General features: G+C 35.9%; 1 protein-coding gene across 3 annotated transcripts in view; it reads left to right on the plus strand.

Moving 5' to 3' along the window:
• Window positions 1–25851, plus strand: part of INTS2 (integrator complex subunit 2) — a 48911-nt gene that overhangs the window by 17215 nt on the left and 5845 nt on the right. For all 3 annotated transcript variants that reach the window (XM_004747251.3, XM_004747250.3, XM_045070148.1), the window contains exons 10-20: window positions 2019–2090; window positions 2174–2288; window positions 5874–5942; window positions 7632–7766; window positions 9307–9483; window positions 10235–10343; window positions 12079–12183; window positions 14652–14816; window positions 16459–16660; window positions 20067–20192; window positions 24767–24965. In XM_004747251.3, the coding sequence (XP_004747308.1) occupies window positions 2019–2090; window positions 2174–2288; window positions 5874–5942; window positions 7632–7766; window positions 9307–9483; window positions 10235–10343; window positions 12079–12183; window positions 14652–14816; window positions 16459–16660; window positions 20067–20192; window positions 24767–24965 (1474 nt within the window). The remainder of the gene's footprint in view (window positions 1–2018; window positions 2091–2173; window positions 2289–5873; window positions 5943–7631; window positions 7767–9306; window positions 9484–10234; window positions 10344–12078; window positions 12184–14651; window positions 14817–16458; window positions 16661–20066; window positions 20193–24766; window positions 24966–25851) is intronic.

Below are 25851 nucleotides of genomic sequence, written 5' to 3' on the forward strand. Positions count from 1 at the left end.
TTCAACTTCCAATCCTTTGTCATTTTTGATATCTAAGAGCTTTTTTTTTTTTGTTTTCTGGTTATTTCTTCTAAATGGTAGCTCTTGCTTCATGGTGCCAATTTCTCTGATATTAATCATAATGATTGAAGAGGTTTTATTAGTACTGTTGTTTTCTCTAAGGGTTTTTTTCCCTGCTTTTTTGTGTCTCTATTTTTTCAAGTTAGAAACTTTTTTTCAGGGCTTTGATCATTCTAGATTGTTATATTTAAGAGTAGGAGGGGTGCCTGGATGGCTCAGTGTTTTGAGTGTCTGGGTTTTGATTTCTGCTCAGGTCATGATCTCAGGGTTGTGAGATGGAGCTCCTTGGGGAGCTCCCTCTCTCTTTCTCTCTCTCAAATAAATATTTTTTAAAGAGTAAGAAACTAAAAAGCAAATTGAGTCTTTTTATGCATTGGTGGCTCTTTGAGAAACTATTGGGCTTATCAGATTCTTAGAGAAGACTTTTGCCTTACCTGGAGAATAAAGAAACCCATAAGCAAAGTTAAGGGCTGGGAGATCTGAGTCTGCAGTATGATCACTCACTTAATTCTACTTTTAGAATGGTGTCGCAAATATTCCTGGTTGATCCTCAGTTCAGAGACACCCTCTTTCACCATCTCCAGAGCACAAATCTCCCATCTTCTTTCTGCTGGGGGGTGGGAATTCATCTAATGTGTGGAATGGAGGAGGTGATCTGGAGGTCTGCTACCTATATAGACTGTTGATCTTTCTAGTTAAGTCAGTATTTACTCTCCCTCCCAGAACTCCCTGGAACTGTCAGTTCCTGACAGAATCTTTGGGGATTCTGTGGTGTAAAGTGGATTGGCTTTTCCCTCCTGCTAGTCTAGTATTCTGCTTTCTTGGGTCTGCTGAATTAGTTACCACTCTTCTCTATGTGCTCTTGCTTCCAGTATTTTGTGCTGTTCCTCAGCATCATCTTATGCATTTATGCATTTTTAGGAAAATCCCTTTAATGTAGTTTAGAGTTTTAGTAGGGTGTGAAAATAGGTAATAAAATGAAGTGCTCTCTTTTCTCTTTACCTGAAGTAATTGCTAAAATTGTAATCTTCATTGCATCTAGAAGGGTGGGTATTTCTATCTGTATTTTTGGATAGCAGAGTTGAAGTTCAGAAGGATCATTTAAATTTCTTGTTTGAGATCACATTACCAGTCATTAATAGAGGTAGGATTCCTTCTGAGCTCTCCCATGGCCTAAAGGCTGTTACCTTTCTACTATATAATGCTGTCTTTTATTAGTGGAATGGTTTTGGTATCGTTGAGAATGATCTTTTAAATTTTCTTAGCTTGGGATAGCAGGCTTTTTAGTTGCTTTTTGTTTTACTCATTTACACTGCAGTGAAGTAGAAGAAAATCAAAAATTATTTTCACAAGTCAAAGTTGACTTGTATCTTTCAAGATAAGTCTAGGAATTCCCTATTAAAACATTGTTGGTACATTTTTATAATCATTTTTTATGTTTCATAAACCCGTGGCTCTTTTTCCTTTTTCTTCGAATAGTAATCACTTATTTCTCTTTAATTTTGAGTTCTGCTCAAAAATGTTTCTATAAATTAAATTTTATTTTCCTTGTTACTTCTTTAGTACTCAGTTTGAGACTTATTGATGAGTGTCTTAACTCTTATATGAAATATTAGCTGTTAATATAGTTCTTCTACCATTTTAATCCCAGAAGGTCTTTGCTTTTCTAAAAAAATAAGAGGAAGTTCACTCTCTCCAAGTTGCAGATGCAGTAATTAAGCCTTTGAAAGAGTTTGTTCACATTTATAAAAGCAAAGGGTCTTATTCTTCATCTCTGAAACCACTTCATACTTCAATGACAGTTAATGGCCATTTCAACAAGCAATTAACTTGAATTGATTATTTCAAAATAGGGAAGGAAAAAGTAATTTCTGCTAAAAATAATTCCAGAATGTTTTCTCATTCTTATGCTAGTATATCTGGTTTAAGCCAGTGACTTTCTTGTATGTTTTATATAGTACACCTGAACAGGAGCAGCTAATGGTAGTGTGGCTAAGTTGGATGATAAAAGAAGAAGCTTATTTTGAAAGGTAAGATGACTTCATTTGTTGCAGTTAGTAAGTGTTTCTTATCTTCTCTTTGGAAATTCATATTTTCTTTTTTGTTTCAACAGTACTTCTGGCGTCTCTGCTTCTTTTGGGGAGATGTTGTTATTGGTTGCTATGTACTTTCACAGCAACCAACTTAGTGCTATCATTGACTTGGTCTGTTCCACTTTGGGGATGAAGGTAATTTTCTTTTATCTTCTTTCTAAGGAAGAGAGTTCTAAGATGGGTGTTTTTTTTTTTTGGTAGTGTATAGTACTTTTTTTTGTTTGTTTTATAAATATACATTTTAAATTTTGTTTTATTTTATTTTCATTTTATTTCTTTCAGTGTTCCAAAATTCATTGTTTATGTACCACACTTAGTGCTCCATTCAGTACATGCCCTCCATAATGCCCACCACCAGGCTTACCCATCCCTCCACCTCCTTCCCCTCCGAAACCCTCAGTTTGTTTCTTGGAGTCCACAGTACATTTTGTTTCCATTTTGAAGTAATTTTAGTTTAATAGTTTGAAATTTTGCCAGGAGCTCTTAGAAAAAAATGTATATTATGAAAACATTTATTTACAAGAATAGAAAGTTGAGAAACCCCAAAATATAGAAAGCTTGGAGAACACAAAAGAAAGGAAGAAAATTATTTCATTGTTCAAGATATCAACTATACTACTGTTAACATTTTTCTGTCTGTTCTTTCTTTACATTGATATATATATATATATATTTTTAAAGATTTATTTATTTATTTGACAGACAGAGATCACAAGTAGGCAGAGAGGCAGACAGAGAGAGAGGAGGAAGCAGGCTCCCTGCTGAGCAGAGAGCCTGATGTGGGGCTGGATCCCAGGACCCTGGGATCCTGACCTGAGCCGAAAGCAGAGGCTTTAACCCACTGAGCCACCCAGGTGCCCCGATATGTATATTTTGTAATTTAAAGAACTTAACTAATATGTGATGACATTTCCTCATATCAATAAATGTCCTTTTTTTTTTTTTTAAAGATTTTTGTTTATTTGAGAAAGCCCGAGAGAGAGAGAGTATAAGCAGGGTGAGGGGCAGAGGGAGAAACAGACTCCCCACTGAGAAGGGAGCTCAATTAAATGTTCTAATTCAATACAATGTCTCATTGACTGTATCTTGGTTCATCTTATGTACCAATCATGACTTTCTTTTTTTTTTTTTTTTTTTTTTTAAAGATTTTATTTATTTATTTGACAGAGAGAAATCACATGTAGATGGAGAGGCAGGCAGAGAGAGAGAGAGGGAAGCAGGCTCTCCGCTGAGCAGAGAGCCCGATGCGGGACTCGATCCCAGGACCCTGAGATCATGACCTGAGCCGAAGGCAGCGGCTTAACCCACTGAGCCACCCAGGCGCCCCCCAATCATGACTTTCTTAATGGATCCTTTCTTTTTGCCATGTAGATTTTCCAGTTTCTGAATGGTGCTTAGATGGTTATCCTTATTTACATAAATACATACAGGAGCACTTACATGTTTATCTTTAAACAGTTTTTTTTTTTTTAAGAAATTTCTACACCCAACGTGGGCCTTGAACTCAGGACCCCAAGATCAAGAGTTGCGTTCTCTACCAACTGAGCTAGGCAGGCATCCCCTTTAAACAGTTTTTGGATTAGCTCCTTAGGAATAATTCTAGCAGTCAAAATATGATGATGTTAAGGTGTTTAATGAGGATTGCCAGATTACCTTTAAGGAAGATTATACCAGTTTAACTGTTCCCATTAGTGTATGAGAGTGCTAGCTAACTGGACACTCACTACTACTGGGCATTACCATTCTTTTTTTTTTAACCATTCTTTTTAATCTTTACAATTTTGATTGATCAAAGATGGTCTCACTTATTTTGCTCTTCATCCATTACTAGTGGAACTATAGTTTTAATTATTCTGTCTTAGTTATAGTTTATAGTGGTTGCTTTTGGGGGGGTAGTTTTAAAAATCTCTGTTTTGGGGCACCTGGGTGGCACAGTGGGTTGAGCTGCTGCCTTTGGCTCAGGTCATGATCTCAGGGTCCTGGGATCGAGTCCCGCATTGGGCTCTCTGCTCGGCAGGGAGCCTGCTTCCTCCTCTCTCTCTCTGTCTGCCTCTCCGTCTACTTATGATCTCTATCAAATAAATAAATAAAATCTTTAAAAATAAATAAATAAAAATCTCTGGGCTGATTTTTTTTTTTTTTAAGATTTTTAATTTATTTATTTGAGAGAGAGAGAGAGAGCATGAGCAGGGAAAGAATAGAGGGAGAGGGAGACGTAGACTTCCTGCTGCACAAGGAACCCAGTGTGGGGCTTGATCCCAGAAAACCGGATCATGTCTTGAGCCAAAGGCAGATACTTAACTGACTGAGCTATCTAGGTGCCCCTTGGCTGGTTCATTTCTTTTGTGCAGAAGCTTATCAATGTCCTAATTTTCCTATAGGGATTTTTATTGATTTATTTTTCCTCTTACTGATCAAATGGCATATACATGATATGCCATTATGCCTTGTATACCATGTTTCATTGATTTCAAGGCATGTATTTTATCTAGTATTGAAATGGGGCTTTATTTTATAGTTGACTTGTAATATAATATGGTAGTATTCCCTCCCCTCACTTTTTTTCTTGAAAAGTTACTTTTTTTTTCTTAAAGATTTTATTTATTTGAGAGAGAGAGTATAAGCAGGGGAAGCAGCAGACTTCCCACTGAGCAGGGACTTGTGGGGCCTGATCTCAGGAGCCTGAGATCATGACCTGAGCTGAAGGCAGCCACTTAACCAACTGAGCCACCCAGGTGCCTCTTGAAATGTTACTATTAAATCAGCATATCTGATAGTCCATAGTGTCTTTAAAGTGAGAAGTACAATATGTTGCAATTATTCTTCTCAGTCTTTTTGGCCATATGGAAATTATTTTTGTGAGTGTGTATAGAATATATAGTATTTCCTTTTTGGTTCCTACTTTGCTATTACACTTAGAAATGTTTATCTTAAAAAAAAAGTTGGGGGGGAACCTTGGCTGGCTCAGTTGGTAGAGTATATGACTGGATCTTGGGGTGGTAAATTTGAGCCCCACTTTGGGCATAGAGATTACTTAAAAAAAATTTTTTTTTTTAAAGATTTTATTTATTTATTTGATAGAGACACAGTGAGAGAGGGAACACAAGCAAGGGGAGTGTGAGAGGGAGAAGCAGGCTTCCCACTGAGCAGGGAGCCCGGTATGCGGCTCGATCTCAGGACCCCAGGATCATGACCTGAACTGAAGGCAGATGCTTAATGGCTGAGCCACCCAGGCGCCCCCACAAAAATTTTTTTAATGCAAAAAAATGTTTCTCTTTCTTCAGGTTTAAAGAAATACTTACCTATATTTTCTTCTAACGTTTTTGTGGCTTCATGTTTCACATTTAAGTCTTTAGTACACTCAAGTTCATTTTGGGTATGGTATCATGTGTACGGATATATAGAGATATATATAAACATGCGTATACATGTTTATTTATTTACTCCCCAGAAAGGTAGATATTTCACAGTCATTTAATGAATAATCCACTTCTTGCCATTGACTTGAAAGGCTGATGGTAATATTTACTAAGTAATTTTGTATGTTGATTCAGTGTCTGAGGAAAAACACTCTGATGTTGGGTTTGAGAAGCCACTTTTGAAATAGAGTATTTGAACATTAATTTTACATATCACAGCCATGTTAGAGAATACATTTATCAGAGAAAAGCGTGCTTCATGTATTTTTACTTGCTGTTAGAATTTTTTTGGTTGTTTTAGATTGTGATTAAGCCAAGCTCCTTGAGTAGGATGAAGACTATCTTCACACAGGAAATTTTTACTGAGCAGGTACTTCTTTTCACTTTATTCTTAGGTATTTCTTTAACTTTCTTTTACAACATTCTTTGGGGGGAAAACTTGTTTATCTCAGCTTAAGAGAATGCTATGGTCTTGTTCTATTCCATTTTAGTTTCCAATGATAGTTAATTTAATCTTCATTTTTTATTAAATTTTTTTTTCAAAGATTTTCTTTACTTATCTGAGGGAGAGAGAGAGAGAGGGCCTAAGTGTGGGGAGTGGGCAGAAGGAGAGGGACAAAGAGACTCTCTGCAGAGCAGGAAGCCAGATATGGAGGCGGGGGGGTCGGGGGTGATCCCAGGACCCTGAGATCGTGAACTGACCCCAAGACAGATCCTTAACTGATGGAGCCACTCAGGCACCTCAGTTTATCTTTTAAAATTTCTATAAAGAATCATCCCATTTACTTATTACATACAAAAGCATGCTTTAAATTTATATGTTTTGGAGATGTTGAATAAATGCTTAAGAATATGGTCTTTGGTATTGGTAGGATCTCACATGGGGTAATCATTTGGGTTTGTGAGGAGAAAAATAAAACTTGTTTAAAATTTTAGACTGTAACATTCATTTTTATATAAATTATAAGCTGGGGTCTAAATTCTTTATTTAAAAAAAATTTTTTTTTTATTAGGCTGGGCATGGAACCTATTTGGGGGCTGGAACTCATGACCTGGAGATCAAGACTTGAGCTGAGGTCAAGAGTGCTTAACTGATGCTTAACTGACAGCCACTCAGGCACCCCTGAATTCTTTATTGTTATATTTACATGTTCTTATTTTGCCTTAGCACTTTTGTCCATATGTAAACCTGAGGATATTTTATTTTTTCAGCAAAAGAGACAATTCTGAAATTGAAAACTAATTCCCAGATTAGTCAGTTTAAACTTGGGGTTACAAAAAGCATATATATTTCTGAAAAAATGAGATATTTGAGAATGCTCATAGATGCATAAGTATTGCTTCTTTTAGGATGATATTCTCATCCCTATACCAGACTTTCCTTTCTTCCCTCAATACACATACACTCCCACAAAACAGACATAAATAGTGCATAGGAGACTCAAGTTATTTTTTATGTTTTTATTTGAACTCACTGGACTTTAGGGAGGGTCTTTGAAAACAATGAGAATAACAATAAAAATCCCTGTTTATATTTATGTGATCATTTATATCATATATAGAGAATTTATGTCACATATAAAGAACTGATACTTCATAATTCACATATGTTTTTCAAACATTTTTCAAGTTTTTCCCCTCACAAAAACTTTTTGAGGCAGGTGAGACTGTACTGTACCATTTTATAGGTGGGTATAAGGACTGTATTGTCCCGTTTTATAGATGTGAAAATAGGCTGGAAGATAAAGTGACTTATCTGAAGTCACTGAGCCCAGATTTTAGAATTCCAAATTTTGTGTGTTTTTACCTTACTACATTACTGTCAACATACCTATGTTTAAAAACAAATTTAAAAAATTAGAGTGTTTTACAAATCCCTAAATGTATGCTGCCTTATCATCTAGAAATAATTAAATCTTGTAACAATTAGTTTTTCTCATTCATTTCTAGGGACCACATTTGTATTAAGTATTGACACTCTCCCTGCTAATCCTCTCTCTTACAGAATAGTTTTACATTTGCTTCTGTCATATGTATTAATACTATTTTTCCCTTTTAGGTTGTCACAGCTCATGCTGTTCGGGTCCCTGTCACCAGCAACCTGAGTGCCAACATTACTGGATTTTTGCCTATTCATTGTATTTACCAGCTTCTCAGGAGTCGTTCCTTTACCAAGCACAAAGTGTCAATAAAAGTATGATCTTAAATTTATATAACAAGCAACAACCCAAGTTTATTTATTTATTTTTTTCTAGCTCTTTTCCAGTTTATAGACTTCTACTGTGGGTTTTGTGTTTATGAAGTATGTCTAATTACTAATCATTTATATGTAGTACTAGTATAATTTCAGATTTTTTTAAAACAATATAACTCTTAAGTTATTGACAAAATGTACAGTATTACTAATCCATTTAAAATTTCGATAATATCATGTGGCTATTTCTTTAAAACTTGGTAAAAAATTGCCATTTTCTTTCTTTTTTTTATGATTTTCTTTATTTATTTGACACAGAGAGAGAAATAGCGAGAGAGGGAATATAAGCAGTGGGAGTAGGAGAGGGAGAAGCAGACTTCCTGCTATACAGGAGCCCGATATGGGGCTTGATCCCAGGACTTCTGGATCATGATCTGAGCCAAAGGCAGACGCTTAATGACTGAGCCACCCAGGCACCCAAAATGGTCATTTTCTATACTTTGGTTTTGTTCACCAAACTGAGAAAGTTCATTATCAGCCATGACCAGCATTTGTACTTTTGTCACAAGGACAGCTAACACCTAATATACATATTTGGACATATTTTCCATTAATTATAGTTGGCTATGTCAAACAGTTAAAAGGCCTTCTAAAGAGACAGATAAGTCCCAAGAAGGTAAAGAGATCTGAGCCTTTTCTAGAGGCTCTTCTATTTATAAAGAATAATCAACAATATATGTATTGATATATCACCTTTAACTATCCTTGTTTTCATGATTTAGTGGAGTTATTTTCTAGGTAGATTGTATCTTCTACTTCTTTATGTTTTTAGCACATGAAATAGATTAAGAGTCTGAACACACCCAATGTATTCACATGTCCTCTGTCCATGTGTAGTTAAATGATGGTCTCCTGTAAGTGGTTGCCAAGGCCACTTTTTTTTTTTTTTTAAAGATTTTATTTATTTATTTGATAGACAGAGATCACAAGTAGGCAGTGAGGCAGGCAGAGAGAGAGGAGGAAGCAGGCTCCCTGCTGAGCAGAGAGCCCGATGTGGGGCTCGATTCCAGGACCCTGGGATCATGACCTGAGCTGAAGGCAGAGCCTTTAAGCCACTGAGCCACCCAGGTGGCTCCAAGGCCACTTTCTTAATCTACCTCAGGATTTCCCTCTCCCTCAATTCCTCTGTGCTGTGGGGTCTTCTACAACACAGATAGTGCTCAAAAATACAGATATAGTAGGGACTTAAAATATTTTTCTTGCTACTTAAAAACTAATACATTAAAAACCTCAAATCCAAATTCAAAACCCAAATTCCTCATTATAGATTTATCTTCCACTGGACAATAGTCTTGATTAGGATATAAAAGTAATTCATATTTCTAGATCAAAGACAGTTGTGAAACTGGGTAATTTATTTGTAGCTGCTAGAAGTTAATAGTTTCACTGATTCATAAATCATGTAAATTGTGTGTTCTTAATAAAGTTTGCTTTTTCTTATTGCCGTAAGTGATTTACTGCCTATAACCTTCTTTTTTAGGACTGGATCTATAGGCAGCTGTGTGAAACCTCTACTCCGCTTCATCCTCAATTACTTCCTCTGATTGATGTGTACATAAATTCCATACTTACTCCTGCATCTAAATCTAATCCAGAAGCCACAAATCAGCCAGTTACAGAACAGGAGATCCTCAGTATTTTCCAAGGAGTCATTGGGGTAACATAGTAGTTCTCGTACATTGATTAGCTGATTTTTCTTTTATTCTTCTGACTTGTTCCATATTTTTCCTTGGATTATTAGAGGACTTCTAGGTGGTTCCGACTTTGAAATGGAATTACATTTCTTTAGATCACTTATGAAATTACAAGTATGCTATTAGTTCCAAATAGTTTGTTGAAGAGATACTTTCTGAGGAAATCTTCGAAAGAGCTCCATTTTAAAGTCTAAAGAGTGCCCTGGAGAGTTGTGCCTAACAAAGGAGTATGTGACACCTCAACATGGTCAATAGAGGTTTATTTAGCTTCCCAGGAATCTAAGATCTAGTTAGATTCAAATGGGAAATTTGAAGAAAATCTTTTTTCTCCATCTTTTAAGAGAGAAAAAGTAGTTGTATTTTTCACAAATGTATTCAAATGCACACTGTTTTTTTAGGAGTTATTTTCTTCCTGGTAATTCCAGGTAATATTTGAGACTTCTGTAAACCTTTTTCAGAAGCAGCTTGATGGATTCGCTGAAGTCTGTTTTATAATCGTAAAGACTGTTCGGCATGTTGCCTTTGCTCTCCCATGCCACCTCAAATTGAAACTTCAAGTTGTCTCTTTGAGTTTAATGCAAATATAGCAATGTTTCTCCTGTTTTAGCTGAGCTTGGGAACAGTAACTGAATAGTCTATTTAAAATGCTTTTACCATCAAGAAAGCACTCATGAAATTTAACAGTATCTTACGTGTTTATAATCTCACTTCCAGGCTGATAGCATCCGCCTTAACCAACGTTTTAGCATCACAGCACAGCTCTTGGTGCTTTACTATGTATTGTCTTATGAGGAAGCTCTGCTAGCAAACACAAAGACTTTAGGTAAGTTGTACTTATACATAGGGGAGTGTTTCTAGTGCTAGTTCATTTTATTTGTTTACATTTTGTTACTTTCCAAGCTGTCATGTGAGAAAATAAGGTTAAATATTCTAACAGGCTCCAGTACCATTCTGTAGTCTTTGTAGCATGGGTACTGTGTACTCTGATGCGTAAATACATGTGTAGATGGGTACATAACCACCCTTTAAGTCTCAGCCCTCTTTTTAGCAGCCTAAATTAATAACTGAATTGTCTGTATTTTATTAATTTTAAGGACCTTAACTAAGTGCTGATAAATTAAGAGATGAACCTAAAGGAAATATAACGGAAAATTTATTTTTTTTGCTTGATTTCAGTCTTAGCCCTGCCTTCCTTCCATTAGGTGAAGAATAGCAATCTAATCAAAAACAGAAAAAAATAACAGAAGAGTTTCATTTTGCCATTAAAATTATCATTGAACTGGGCTTTCAAATTTAACTACTTTCTATAGTATCAGAAGATCAGATTTAACCTAGACGATTTTCAGTATAAAGCAGTGTGTTTTTCTATATTTGAAAAAAAAAATTCACTTGATTTTAGGGTAGTTAGTTAAAAAACAAGGTAGGAGCCACTGGGTGGCTCAGTCAGTTAAGCTTCTGCCTTCAGCTCAAGTCATGTTCTCAGGGTCCTGGGATAATGCCCCGCCTTGGGCTTCCTACTCAGCTTTGTGCTGGGGAGTCTGCTTCTCCCTCTCCCTGTGCCCACTGCTGCTCCTCCTTGTGTGTGTGCTTTCTCCCTCTCTGACAAATAAATAAAATTAAAAAAATATATATGATGGAGATGAGACAGAGAAAGATAGTGTTGATCGGCAGCTACCTTTACTCTGTGGGATATAAGAATCCACTGAAGGTTTTTGACCATGAGGTTTTTTTTTTTTTAAGTAATCGCTACACCCAATGTGGGGCTCAAACTCACAACCCTGAGAGCAAGAGTTGCATGCTCCACAAACTGAGCCAGCCAGGCACCCCTAAGATGGACTTGATTTTTTTAAAAAGGAATTGTTGGGCCACCTGGGTGGTACAGTGGGTTGAAACCTCTGCCTTTGCCTCAGGTCATGATCCCAGGGTCCTGGGATCGAGCCCTGCATCGGGCTCTCTGCTCAGCGGGGAGCCTGCTTCCTCCTCTCTCTCTGCCTGCCTCACTGCCTACTTGTGATCTCTGTCAAATAAATAAATAAAATCTTAAAAAAAAAGAATTGTTTTCTAGTTGAAGATAGAAGTTGTGAGAGAAAGGAGTTAAATTCATATTGCCCAGCTTCCTTTAAAAAGAGTCAGTGCGATGATATATAATTAAATTAAGACTGTTGGAGTCACGAAGCTTTAAGCCATATGGTCATGACTGAATTTAGTTTTCCTAATTAGATTTGGGAGAGTCTTGAGTTACTTATCAGGGTTTTTGTTTAATTTTGTTTTGTTTGATTTTGTGTTTTAGTGTAGGGCACTCCTGCAGATGGCTTCACTCACTTAGGACTTTTCTCCTCAATGGTTTCAATTTGGAGGCATTTTCCAGATCTTGCCCTTAGATATGTTCTTGCTCTTACTGTGTATCCATTATTTCTTTATTTTTTGTGAAGCATATTCACAGATTAAGTGAGTTAGAAGTAACCTAATGTTGTTTTTGTTCCATTTAGGTCGAAGGTTAAGATTTCTATTGTTTATTACACTGTTCTTAATTTACACTTTGTATCTTTGACTGACAGCTGCCATGCAAAGAAAGCCCAAATCATACTCGTCATCTTTAATGGATCAGATTCCTATCAAATTCCTTATTCGACAGGCTCAAGGGCTGCAGCAGGAGTTGGGAGGTATTTTGTTTTTCTTGCTTTTTACTGCTAATGATTATTGTTAAAAAAATACCTTTCTGTTGGGGTGCCTGGGTGGCTCAGTGGGTTAAAGCCTCTGCCTTCGGCTCAGGTCATGATCCCAGGGTCCTGGGATAGAGCCCCATGTTGGGCTCTCTGCTCAGCAGGGAGCCTGCTTCCCTTCCTCTCTCTCTGCCTGCCTCTCTACTTACCTGTGATCTCTGTCTGTCAAATAAATAAATAAAATCTTAAAAAAAAAACAACAAAAAACCCCCTTACTGTTTACAGTGTTATGAAGTATAATATGTGCTCGGTGGTAAAAACAAAAAACAAAAAAAAGACAATTCAGGAGTGAAATTCCTCTTTACCTTCCTCACTATCTTACTACTTGCATTCCTCCTTCCCCAAAACCAAGTTTTATTTTGGTATGTAATTTTAGATATTTTTTCTATAAGTTTTACGATATGAAATTGCAGGTATCCAACCTTTTTGACCTGCAAAAATAGTTTCATATAGTTGAAGCTAATAGATAAACACATGAATAAAAAATTATTTTTTTAAACTATGAATGACATTATACCCTATCTCTTTTGAGAGTTTTTTTTTCCTCTTGGACTCTTGGAAATCTTTTATGCCAATACATGTAGATCTACCTTATTGCTTTTATTTCCTCCAAAATATTCCACATCTTGGAATTACTGTTTTTTTCTATAAAATTGTCAGATATATAGTAATATTTTTTGAAAAAAAATTGTTTTTTGATTTAACACCTCTTTTTTATAATGTTTGAATATGGGTTTCTTGTTTGTTTCTTTTTTTTTTTTTTTTTTAAGATTTATTTATTTGTCAGAGAGAGAGCGAGCGAGAGCGAGCACAGGCAGACACAGTGGAAGGCAGAGTCAGAGGGAGAAGCAGGCTCCCTGCGGAGCAAGGAGCCCGATGTGGGACTCGATCCCAGGACGCTGGGGTCATGACCTGAGCCGAAGGCAGCTGCCCAACCAACTGAGCCACCCAGGCGTCCCTCTTGTTTGTTTCTATGAAGTTGGAGTTTTCTTTTTCTTTGTTTGTTATGGTTGATTTCAAGCAGGAACAAAGATAACCTTATTTGGTCACCTTTAACCAGATATGTGCATTTATTTACTTATATCTTTGCATAAACTAATGTTATATTTGGCAACGTTTGGTGACTAAAATTTTATTGAAGAGATTATGAAGTGTAGATTAATTTTCACTTGGTAAGCAGTCATTTTGTGACTGTTTTGAGATACTCTTAACTATATGTGTAGTTGTGCATTTAGATATTTAAATGTTTAATACTACTTTTGATTGTTGCAGCATTTTTTCAGATAGAAATATTAATTTTAATCAGTTTCTATGACAAAGGAAGTGGATACTTTCCCTACTGGGACTAAGTGGTATGATTTTATCTAAGTTGCATAATAAGGAGATAATTGGATGAAAAGTACTTTTATTACAACTAATACTTTTACTACTGCTCTTAACTCTGGTGAGGATGATAATAATAATATAGTAAAAACAATATTTATTAGGTATGTATGTACCAAACACTTGACCCAGTGTATACTTCATGTATCTATTCATATATACTTCGTGTATATATTCATATACTTCATATATCTAAATAGACATTTTTTATAGAATCATTTATCACTAAAAGTAATAGTCATGAATAGCCAAACTGCACTATAAGCAAAAGGTTAGAAAGAATGCTTTGATTTAGTAAAAGGAAGTTTCCCATTTCTTTTGATCTTCCTTCACTTTCTTGAAGGAAGACAAACGCACTGTCTTGTAGGTATCATCCATACTGCTTTGGTGGGCTGACATACTTAGCTGTGTCTTTCAGTCTGTTTCCTTACAGTAGAGTGGAGACAATATTGCTTACCTTGAAGGGACATTAGGGAGAAATGAAAAAATGTACATAAACTGCCCGAGATCTTTTAGGCATTCCAGGTGGGCAACTTTGATTTTACCTATCTGCAACAGTGATTCTGAAGTGGGTTGGAAAAGAGCATGTGTCATGTGTTTTTCTGTAGAAGCCTACCAGAAGTTTTGAATAAGGCCTTTCTCGGACCATATACGATCTCCCCCAAATGGACATTCTTTTCTCCCTTTTTTCTTTCCTCCCCAGTCAACTTGAACTACTGCAATGTCAAATGTTTCCTGATGGGAGACTTTTATGTTGGGATAGGGTGGAAGGAAGAAAGGCTGAGAACTTTTGATAAAACTCGTAGCTTTCAACTTTTTGTGTATCAGATCACTTGGGGATCTTTATTTAAGCAGATTCTCTGACTGAATTATGCAACAGAAATTCTCAAACGGTAGTACATGCACAAGATGTGCACATTTCTTTGGTTTGCCAAAAATGAAAGGGACAAAAGAGAGGGGAGTGAGGAGAGAAGTTTGAGTATTTGAGAGTGAAGAATCCAGTTGACTTCTTATAAATTTTCAAGGGCTACATTCTGCTTTACTACGTCTCCTTGCAACTAATTACCCACATTTATGCATTGTGGATGATTGGATCTGTGAAGAAGAAATCACGGGGACTGATGCCCTGTTAAGGCGAATGTTACTGACTAATAATGCCAAAAACCACTCTCCGAAACAACTTCAAGAAGGTACAGTAAATTGGATACTCCTTTTACCCCTCTACTAGGACAAAGAGATGTTAGGCTCCTTGAAATCTTAAAATCATGCAGAATTTTCCTGGCTGTGAAACAATGTTTGGCCCATATATTTTAAGTAATTTTTGAGTTGGGGAGGAGCAGAGGGAGAGGGACAAGCAGACTATGCACTGAGCATGGAGCCCTACTTGGTACTTGATCTCAAGAACCTGAGATCATGACCTGAGTGGAAATCAACAGTTGGACATTTTAACTGACTTATGCACCCAGGCACCTCAGGCATTTTAACCTTTTATTTCTGACGTGCTTGTGTCTTTTTTCTCATAGTTTCTATGTTAACATCAACTAAACAGGTCATGTGGTTTTAGGAAGGTCCTAAACTGCTCAGGAATAAATGCTATGGAATAGAGCAGTGTACTTGTCGTTAATGGATAATATTCAAGCACTGTCGAATAGAAATATGATACGAGCCACACTCGTATCATATTTTAAACTTTCTACAGTCACACTAAAAAAGTAAAACACAGGAAAAGGTAGTTTTTTTTTAATAATTATTTTATTTAACCCAATATATCAATATATTATCATTTTATCATATAATCAATATAAAAATAGTAATGAGATATTTTACTGTTTTTCCATAGAAAGTCTTTGCAATCTGGTCTACATTTTATACTCACAGTACATGTCAGTTTGCACTAGCTACATTTTTTAAGTGTTCAGTAGCCAGATGTGGTTAGTGACTATTCTATTGAAAAGTACAGTTCTTGGGGCACCTGGGTGGCTCAGTGGGTTAAAGCCTCTGCCTTCGGCTCAGGTCATGATCTCAGGTTCCTGGGATTGAGCCCTACATCGGGCTCTCTGCTCAGCAGGGAGTCTGCTTCCTCCTCACTCTCTGCTTGCCTCTCTGCCTACTTGTGATCTCTGTCTGTCAAATAAATAAATAAAATCTTTAAAAATAAAAAAAAGAAAAGTACAGTTCTAGAAATTTTTGACTATCAGCAGTGTGCTGTATACTAACATCCTGTAAAAGGGGCCATCCAGTTGGAAAATATAAAAAAAATTTGAATGTTACTACTAAAAGCTATACTTGGGTATATTTTCATGTTTTAGCCAGTTTGTAAAATTAGTCTGAATCACCAAGGAAATGACATTTGTCTTTGGGTCATTAATGTGTTTTTTAAAATGGGATTTTTAGGGGCGCCTGGGTGGCTCAGTGGGTTAAGCCGCTGCCTTCGGCTCAGGTCATGATCTCAGAGTCCTGGGATCGAGTCCCGCATCGGGCTCTCTGCTCAGCAGGGAGCCTGCTTCCCTCTCTCTCTCTCTGCCAGCCTCTCTACCTACCTGTGATCTCTCTCTGTCAAATAAAATAAAATAAAATAAATCTTTAAAATGGGATTTTTATAACTTTTATCTTTATGATTATTTCTATCTTTATAATATATGTATACTTAACATGAATTTTTCTTAGCTCCTTATTTTAAGTGTAGCCAAAACTTGTGGCCAGGATTCAAAGTTTTACCCTTTTTCAGCAACAGTGTTTCCTTGATTTATGTGGTGTGTAGGAAAGTATTACCAAATACTATTTGGTAAGCTGTATAGAATTTAGATCATGACTGCTAAGTTTTCCTTTTAGCATTTTCAGCTGTCCCAGTAAGTCACACACAAGTGATGCCGATTCTAGAACACTTGACTCTACTCTCTGCCAGTGAACTTATACCTTATGCAGAAGTATTAACATCCAATATGAACCAGCTGTTGAATTCAGGGGTTCCACGACGAATTCTTCAAACCGTCAATAAACTGTGGATGGTTCTTAATACTGTGATGCCTAGAAGGTAAGTTCAGTGTATTGTTTCCTATAATAAATAAGCATATAGCAGTGATTGTATACAATAACCTAAACTTAAATGTTGAAAAAATTGTTGATTATCTGACAATATAAGTCCATTCTGAAGACCATTAATTTAAGAGCTGTTATAATTTTAAGGAAAAGAATAAACTTTATTTTAAGAAACAGAGAAAACTTAAAGTATTTCCAATTTGAGAAAGTTCTTTAAAAATGAGTTCTCACATATAGTCATTTGTGGCTAATTGTGATTTAGATCACCATGTGTCTTGCAATCCTTAGCATGGCTTCAAATTTTACTGCACATTAAAATCACCTGGAGAGCTTTTGAAACGCCTCATCTGAGAGCTGTAACCCATGCTAATTAAATCAGAATGTTTGTTGGTAGGAGTTAGCCATTAGTTTTTTTTTTTTTTTTCTTTTTAAGGATTTCCCTAGTGATTCTAGCACACATGAAGTTTAGAGAACACTGGGTTAATTGTTTTGCCTTTAGGAAGATGTGTCTCTCCTGTTCCATATGTTGCATCAAAAACACCTGTTCTTAATAGGTGATGAGGATTAAGGAGTACACCTGTGATGGGCACAGGGTGTTGTTTATAGGTGGTGATTCACTAAATTGTACACCTGAAGCCAATATTACATAGTATATTAACTGGAATTTAAATAAAACAACAACAAAACCCCCCTTAAACAGAAAAACAAAACAAACAAAAAACTCCTAGTCTGTGCTTTAAAAAAAAAAAACCAGAATACTGGGCCGGACTTACCTGAGATTTTGATTCAATAGTTCTGGAAATATTTATGCTTTTTATTTTATTTTTCAATTTTTTAAAAAGATTTTGTTTATTTGAGACACAGAGAGCTGCACAAGCAGGGGAGGGGGAAGGGACAGAGGGAGAGGGAGAAGCAGACTTCCCACTGAGTAGGGAGCCCAACGTGGGGCTTGATCCCAGGACCCTGGGATCATGACCTGAGCTGAGGGCAGATGCTTAACAGACTGAGCCACCCAGGTGTCCCACATTTATGCTTTTTAAATTTAATTTTATTTATATCAGATAAATAAATGCATATAACTTAAGAACTTAAATAGTATATTCCTTTCCATTTTAAGATTGTTGCTCCCCATAGATAGCCATTTTCATTTCGTTAGCCTTTTTATTCTGGCATGTATATCCCCCATCTATCTCAATAACATACTTAAAATTAGTATGATTTCTTGGCTTTACCATTTAGAAATTATCTGTGACTTTCCACTATACAAGATGAAGAGTTAGTCCTCTTGCTTCTTTCCTCCCCTATGAGTCCCTCTTCCTTCAACACTCACTTTCTCCCTTCCTTCATTTTCCCTGACAGGGTAATACCAAAAGTTTTGGTTAAATCAGTATTCATTGTGCCTCTTATGACTACATCAGTGTGATTTTTATAGTTGACATATGCAGTATTCTTTGATTACAGTTTCTTATACAGTTGCCTTTCTTCATACCTCATCCACAAACCCTGACTTAACACTTCCCTTTTTCAATTACTTGGGTTTTTTGTCTTGTTTTTGTATTCTTTTTTTTTTTTTAAATCAATAACTGATTTAACCCTAAACTCCATTACTGAGAGAACGTTTACTTTATAATTGTTATAACATATCAGATAATGTAACAGTAACATTTTTTTCTTGCAAACATTCCTTTTATAGCTTTCCATTGTCATGTTTTAATTTGCGACATGCACAGTAGCCATCCTGGGATTGGTTTTGTCTCTCTTTGTTGAATTCCATGTTTTTCTCTGTGTTGGTGTAGTTCCTCATTTCAGTGAGTGGAACTCACATTCAAGTTGCTTCCTGAGAAAGGGTGTTCAGGAAACTCATTTATCATTCTGCTGAATGAATTGAGCTCCCTTGTTGCTATTAATTAATCTAGTGATATATCAATTCCCACTCCTTTGTATGTGACCATTGTTTTTTCTCTTTTAAAATGGAGGTTTTTCCCCTTTCACTACTTTCTGGAATTTTATGATGATGTATTTTGGTGTTTTTTTTTTTGTTTGTTTGTTTTTTTAATTCATAATGTTGGGTTCTTGGGTCTTTTTTTAGTCTAGGGAACAATGCCTTCATTTCTAAGGACATTTATATTTTTTTCCTTCAGTGGTTTCTTTCCCTTGTTTTTTATAATTTTTTGTAATTTTGGTTTTCAGCCTCTTTTTTTTTTTTTAAGATTTTATTTATTTATTTGACAGACAGATCACAAGTAGGCAGAGAGTCAGGCAGAGAGAGAGAGAGAGAGAGGAGGAAGCAGGCTCCCCATTGAGCAGAAAGCCCAATGCGGGGCTCAATCCCAGGACCCTGGGATCATGACCTGAGCCGAAGGCAGAGGCTTTAACCCACTGAGCCACCCCGGTGCCCCTTAAGCCTCTTATTTTAAAACCACTGATTTTGCAGTTTTTTCCTATTCTTTTTAAAATTTGTCTTTTGAATATACTTTGAGTATTTTCTCAATGTTATCTTCTGATCTTTCTTTTGAATTTTAAAAATGTGTTATATTCTTAATCTCTAAGAACTCTTTCTTACCTGAATATTCTTAGTTTTCTATTTTATTTTATTTTCAGTGGGCTCCATGCCCATATGGAACCCAACATGGAACTTGAATTCATGACCTTGAGATCAAGAGCCAGACACTTAACTGACTGAGCTACCCAAGTGTCCCTTGCCTTAATATTTTCGAAGGTCTCCTATTCTTGTTTCATATGTGCAATATCCTATCCTTTAAGAATATTAATTATAAGCTTTAAAATTTTCATCCCTACATTCTCTGTTTCTTTGAAGTTTCTTTCTGTTTGCATATTTTAATCTTTTTCAAACGAGAGGCTTTCCTTAAATGTCTGATGACTCTTGGCTTTCTACTCATATTTAAGAGTGGGCAAGCTCTTTGTGCAAGATGGGGCTGATGGACTCCTGGGCTTCATTGTAAGAGATCAGGTGCCCTTCTTATTGCCATATCCCTTAGTAATTCTGATGTGCAGTCAGGTTAGTAATCACTTTTAGAGTTTATGATGTCTAATCTCAAAGTGGCATCTCACATTGAGATTTTATGATGATACAGAACCGTGGCTTATTTATGGGGCCAGATACAGTTTCAAAGTGCTAAGGTGTTAATTCATACTTTTATTTTTTATGCCATGATTATTCCATTACAACTGAGAATTTTTGAAACTACTTTGTGTTTACTGTTTATCTTCATTTGTTTTAGAGACATCCAAATAAGTTAGATTACTATAGTTCTTAATTTTTTCAAGTTAATTCCCACCTGTTTAATTTTTACTGAATATATCCTTCTAAGTTGGACTGGATGGCTGCAGGTTTCAATATAATATAGTTGTTTTTGAATATGTGTTTATTTTCTCATCAGGCTGTGGGTAATGACAGTTAATGCACTTCAGCCTTCAATAAAGTTTGTACGACAACAAAAGTATACTCAGAATGACCTGATGATAGATCCTCTCATTGTCCTAAGATGTGATCAGAGGGTACACAGGTATGTGTCATTTGAGTTTCATTTTTATTCTGGAGTTATACTTCAGAGCGTCTAAAAGAAATTGAAGAAATTCAGTTTAAACGTCTATCTTAGTGTTCTTGTGGGTGACTAGCGGTGTACTCTATGAGGTTCTTTTTTTTTTTTTTTTAAAGATTTTATTTATTCACTTGACAGACAGAGATCACAAGTAGGCAGAGAAGCAGGCAGAGAGAGGAGGAGGCAGGCTCCCTGCTGAGCAGAGAGTCTGATGCAGGGCTCGATCCCAGGACCCTGGAATCATGACCCAAGCTAAAGGCAGAGGCTTCAACCCACTGAGCCACCCAGGTGCCCCTATGAGATTCTTTTTATTTTTGTTTTGTCTATATTCAAGAACTATTCAGTTTAATATTTAACATGTGATTAGTAAAATCTAGCCTTGTTGCTAGCATTTTTGAAAAAGGCTTCTAAAATTTACTTATTATGAACTATTATATGGTTTAATGCATTATATGCATTAAAACTGAAATAAGACAAATACATGAAAAGTTAAATTATATGGTCATATGCAGATAAATCATTCAGTAAGTGGATGCTATTAAAAATTCAGGAAAGTGGGACCTGAGTAGTACTTTAAAGGATAGAAATGGGTTTTAGATGAACAGAGACTATAATGATGGGGGTAAGGGGTTAAGGAGGGCATTGTCGGGGGTGGGGGGAAAGGAACAGTGTGAGCAAAAGTATAGAAGCACAAATGAAAAAGGGGTAATTTGGAGGGGTAATTTGTTGAGAGGAGCACACTTTAGAATTGGAATGTCAAGTTAGGGGTCAGACTATGGAGGGCCTTGAATGTTAGGCTAAAGAGGTCATTTAGGTGGTAACTTAAGAAGAGAAGCTTTGCATTAGATGGCTTAGAGGAGAAAGAAATTGGAGTTAAAGAAGACTTAACTAGGATACACACTCTGTATGTTGTCATCTGTCTTCAACCAAAGGGATGACATTCATGAAGTGACAAAATTTGAAAAATCAGCTATGTGTGGTTTGGTGAGATCAAGGTCTCATGGGAAATATGAGTCAGGAGAATGAACAGTTTAAATGACATTAAGTATCTAATAAAATAAAAATAGCAGTAAATAACACTTCCAGAAAAGAGAAACTTTTAAAACAATTTATCAGTGTTAAAAATCCATTTATGTAAGTAACCTTTCACCTGAATTGCCTCTAGTTATTCAGGAAGTTGTTAAATTTTACTGTCATAGCCTGGATTTTCTTTTACCTTGCGACCTTTTCCCCACGTTAATAGATATTCTGATATTAACTGGTTACATAGTATTCCATACAGATATGCAATGCTTAACCCAGTCCCTGTTGTTGGGCATTTGTTTATTTCTATTTTTTGTTATTATCAATAGTACTGTGGTGACTATTCTATGTACTGAGTATTTCCTTAGAGCAGATTCTTTTTTTAAATTTATTTATTGAAGTAATCTCTATGCTCAACACGGGGATTGAACTCAGGACCCCAAGATCAAGAGTGGCAACTGAGCCAACCAGGTGCCCCAGAGCAGATTCTTAAAAATGGAATTATGGGTCATGCTCATTAAGACTTATGATTCATATTTTGATTCATATTCATATTTTTATTCTGCCATGCAGAAAGGCTGAAGTGTTTGATATTGTACTTCACTACTTTGTATAATACTTTACAATTATTAAATTGGCTAGGTGAAAACTTGTCTCTAATTTTATTTATTTATTTATTTAAAAAATATTTTATTTATTTATTTGACAGAGAGAGAGATCACAAGTAGGTAGAGAGGCAGACAGAGAGAGACGGGGAAGAAGGTTCCCCGCTGAGCAGAGAGCCCGATGCGGGCCTTGATCCCAGGACCCTGAGACCATGACCTAAGCCAAAGGTAGAGGCTTAACCCATTGAGCCACCCAGGAGCCCCTTGTTTCTGATTTTAATTTGTATTATAGATTGAATATTTTAATATGCTTTTTGGCTATTGATCTCTCTTCTTTATATTTTAGTCTAGTTTTTTTTTTTTTTTTTAAGATTTTATTTATTTATTTGACAGACAGAGGTCACAAATAGGCAGAGAGGCAGGCAGAGAGAGAGGAAGGGAAACAGGCTCCCCACTGAGCAGAGAGCCCAATGCGGGGCTCGATCCCAGGACCCTGAGACCATGACCTGAGCCGAAGACAGGCTTAACCCACTGAGCCACCCAGACAACCCTTAGTCTAGTTTTCTATTGAAATGCTTATCTTTTTTGATTTGCAAACAGTTCTTTATGAAGGAAATTGGTTCTTTATATGTATATTGCAGGTTTTTCCTTTGTTCTGTTTTGCCTTTTAATTTTGTTAATTTTTTAAAATTTAGTTTTTTTACCAAGTGATCATCCACATCATTTTTAAAAATAACAATATAAAAATATGTACACATACAGAAATATATAATGTTTAGGATTTGCTTTGAACTAACCCTTTGGTGGTGATGGGAAAGTGGATGGGGGTGCAGAAGAAATGATTGACCATGTGTCAATAACTGTTGAAGGTAGATGATAATTTCTTGGAGATTCATTATCATATTTCCTTTGTCATGTATGTATGAAAGTTTTCATTGTATACATTAGTAAGTGAACAAACAAGAAGATCAACAGTAAGAAAAAGGTGTACAGTGAAAAGTCTTGTTCGCTCTCATGTCTACCATGTTGCTATGGCTAAACCAAAATTGTTCTTTGACTTCTTGATCAATCCCTGTTTCATCTCCAGAGGAAATACTAGTGTGTATGTAGCTTTACTTTCTATGTATTTACAAATTTATAAGTAAGAATACTACTTCTTTCAGTGGTTTAAAAAAAATAAGTATTATTACATTGTAGGCATTATTTTGTTCTTTAAAAAAAAAAAAGCTGGTATTGTTCACATGTTCTCCATATTAATATGCATTGGTCTAACTTATTTGTTTTCACTGCCGCATTGTAATCCATATGTAAATTATGAGGCTTGTCTTCCAGAATCTCTGATTCAGAATTTTGGAGTGGAGCTTGAGATTTTTGGAGACATTGCCATAGTTTTTTAATAGTGACGCATATTTTTTTCACTATAAATACATAGATGTTTACTGTACTAAATTTGGGCATTTCAGAAAAACTATTGATATACTGATGAACATTTAAGCTGTTTCCATTGTTACAATGTTATAAACATACCTATACTGCCTGTTAATGCACTCAAGCTAGTTCCTTCTGTGATAAACTGAGATGTGGCATTATCAGGTTATTCTAAGGGCTTGCTTTTTTTTTTTTTAAGATTTTATTTATTAGAGAGTGTGTGCGCACACGCAGGCACAAGTTGGGGGAGGGGCAGAGCACAATAGACTCCCTGCTGAGCGCAGAGTGCAATGGGGGCTGGAACCCAGGACCCTGAGTGACCTGAATCAAAGGCAGGTGCTTAAATGACTGAACCACCCAGTTGCTCCAGGGCTTGGCTTTTTACATTTTAGTGGTTACTAATTTATCATTTTTTTTCCTCTTTTATATTTCTTATATTTCTTCTTCTTTTTTTTTTTTAAATTTTTAAAATTTATTTGACAGACAGAGATCACAAGTAGGTAGAGAGACAGGCGTAGAGAGAGGAAGGGAAGCAGGCTCCTGGCCAAGCAGTGAGCCCGATGTGGGGCTTGATCTCTGGATCCTGGGATCATGACCTGAGCCAAAGGCAGAGGCTTTAACCCAATGAGCCACCCAGGCGCCCCTTATATTTGTTCTTATCTCACTTAATCTGTAACAACTTTTGAGGTATGAATAACTGCTCCTTTTATAGAAGAAGAAACCAAGGTTTCGTAAATAACTTATCCCGGGTCAAGTGGATGAAGTACTTTTGGAATAGCAAGTTGTCTTGCTCCAAAGAAGAAACAGGAGTAGAAAGAATAAATAAATATTCTGTTCTAGTCTCCTTATTCTTTTTTTTTTTTTAAAGATTTTATTTATTTATTTGACAGAGAGAGATCACAAGTAGGCAGGGAGGCAGGCAAGAGAGAGAGGAGGAAGCAGGCTCCCCGCTGCGCAGAGAGCCCGATGCGGGGCTCGATCCCAGGACTCTGAGATCATGACCTGAGCTGAAGGCAGAGGATTTAACCCATTGAGCCACCCAGGCGCCCCTAGTCTCCTTATTCTTATCAATAATAGAATATTTCTTTTTTGGACAGCTGCTTTGTAGGTTCCTATTTAAGAGATTTACTCTTAATGCCATTTTTTGCAAAAAAGGAATCTTTTCTCTAGGGCATACATTATATTTGGTCTTAGCTGATAAGATGAAATAGATAATATTTAATATATATTCAATATCCGGTATAATCTTGAGAATAAGACAAACATATTAAACTTTTCTAGAGGATAGGACAAACATATTAAACTTTTCTAGAGGATAAGACAAACCTATTAAACTTTTATTTTTAGAAAAAATATTTCAGTGGAAGAGTGTTACTGTTCTTTTTAGGTTTCTCAGGTACTGCTTTTCAGGACTGATTGATCATATTCTGACTAATATAAATTTATATTCTTTCTTATGTATTTTTCTTCTTTCTGTGGTAGGTGCCCCCCACTGATGGATATTACTCTACACATGTTGAATGGATATCTTCTTGCATCCAAAGCCTACCTTAGTGCTCATCTGAAGGAAACTGCAGAACAAGATAGGCCTTCCCAGAATAATACAATAGGTTTAGTTGGGCAAACTGATGGCCCAGAAGTTACCAGAGAGGAATTGAAAAATGCTTTACTGGCTGCTCAGGTAATGAAATTTAGTCAAGGAAAGCATGAGTTTCCCTGTTAATATAATTAGTTAAATAAACAGCAGATGATTGCTGTTTATGTACAATAGTGACATATTGCACATTTCTTTCATTACAGAATGTATTATAATGCTGGTTCCTTTGCTTCTGAAGATCAGATGGACTTTATTACTAAAATTAGGAATAATCTTCATGATATTAGTTTAATAGCCATTTAAATGAGATTTATACTTTAACAAAATAAGGTTTTCAAAACCAAATGGTGGAGACAAACAGAACAAGAAATATATATGTAATGAAATGTCAGGTACTGGTAAAAAAGAGGGGAAAAAGAGGGGAATACAGAATAGGATCTTGGGAGATGTAGGAATTTAAGAGGAAAGAACAGAGGTCCTTTAGTAACTTTTGAAAAAGGCAGGAGATGTGAGAATGATTAAATGTTAAGCAATTGATGTCTTCAAAGTAGAAATGTTTTCTTAATTTGAAATGTAGCTTCTAAAATATTTTCATTGGCTATAAGGGGAATTAGAGTGATAATATATGTCCACAATCTCTTATCTATGATACAGAGATCAAAAATCTTATGAAAACTGAAGCATTTTTTTTGTAATTCAGTTGGCAGAAAGACCTGACCTGATGTGATCTCATTGTGACAAAACTTGACCTGAATTGATATGAAGCTATTTATAACCTTATCCCACTTATTGTGAATGTTGTTTTGCTGCAAAAATGTGAATATGTTTGGCTGCACTGTGTGCTCTCCTAGTCTCTGCTGGAGATGTTATATAATATCACATGAAAAAAAGAGTTCTAAAATAAATCTGGCCCTCAGAATTTCATATAAGGGATTGAAGATCATAATAGCTACCATTTATTTAATGGTTG

This window comes from Mustela putorius, unplaced genomic scaffold, assembly GCF_011764305.1.
Source record: "Mustela putorius furo isolate JIRA1106 unplaced genomic scaffold, ASM1176430v1.1 tig00003962_pilon_pilon_pilon, whole genome shotgun sequence".
NCBI lineage: Eukaryota > Metazoa > Chordata > Mammalia > Carnivora > Mustelidae > Mustela > Mustela putorius.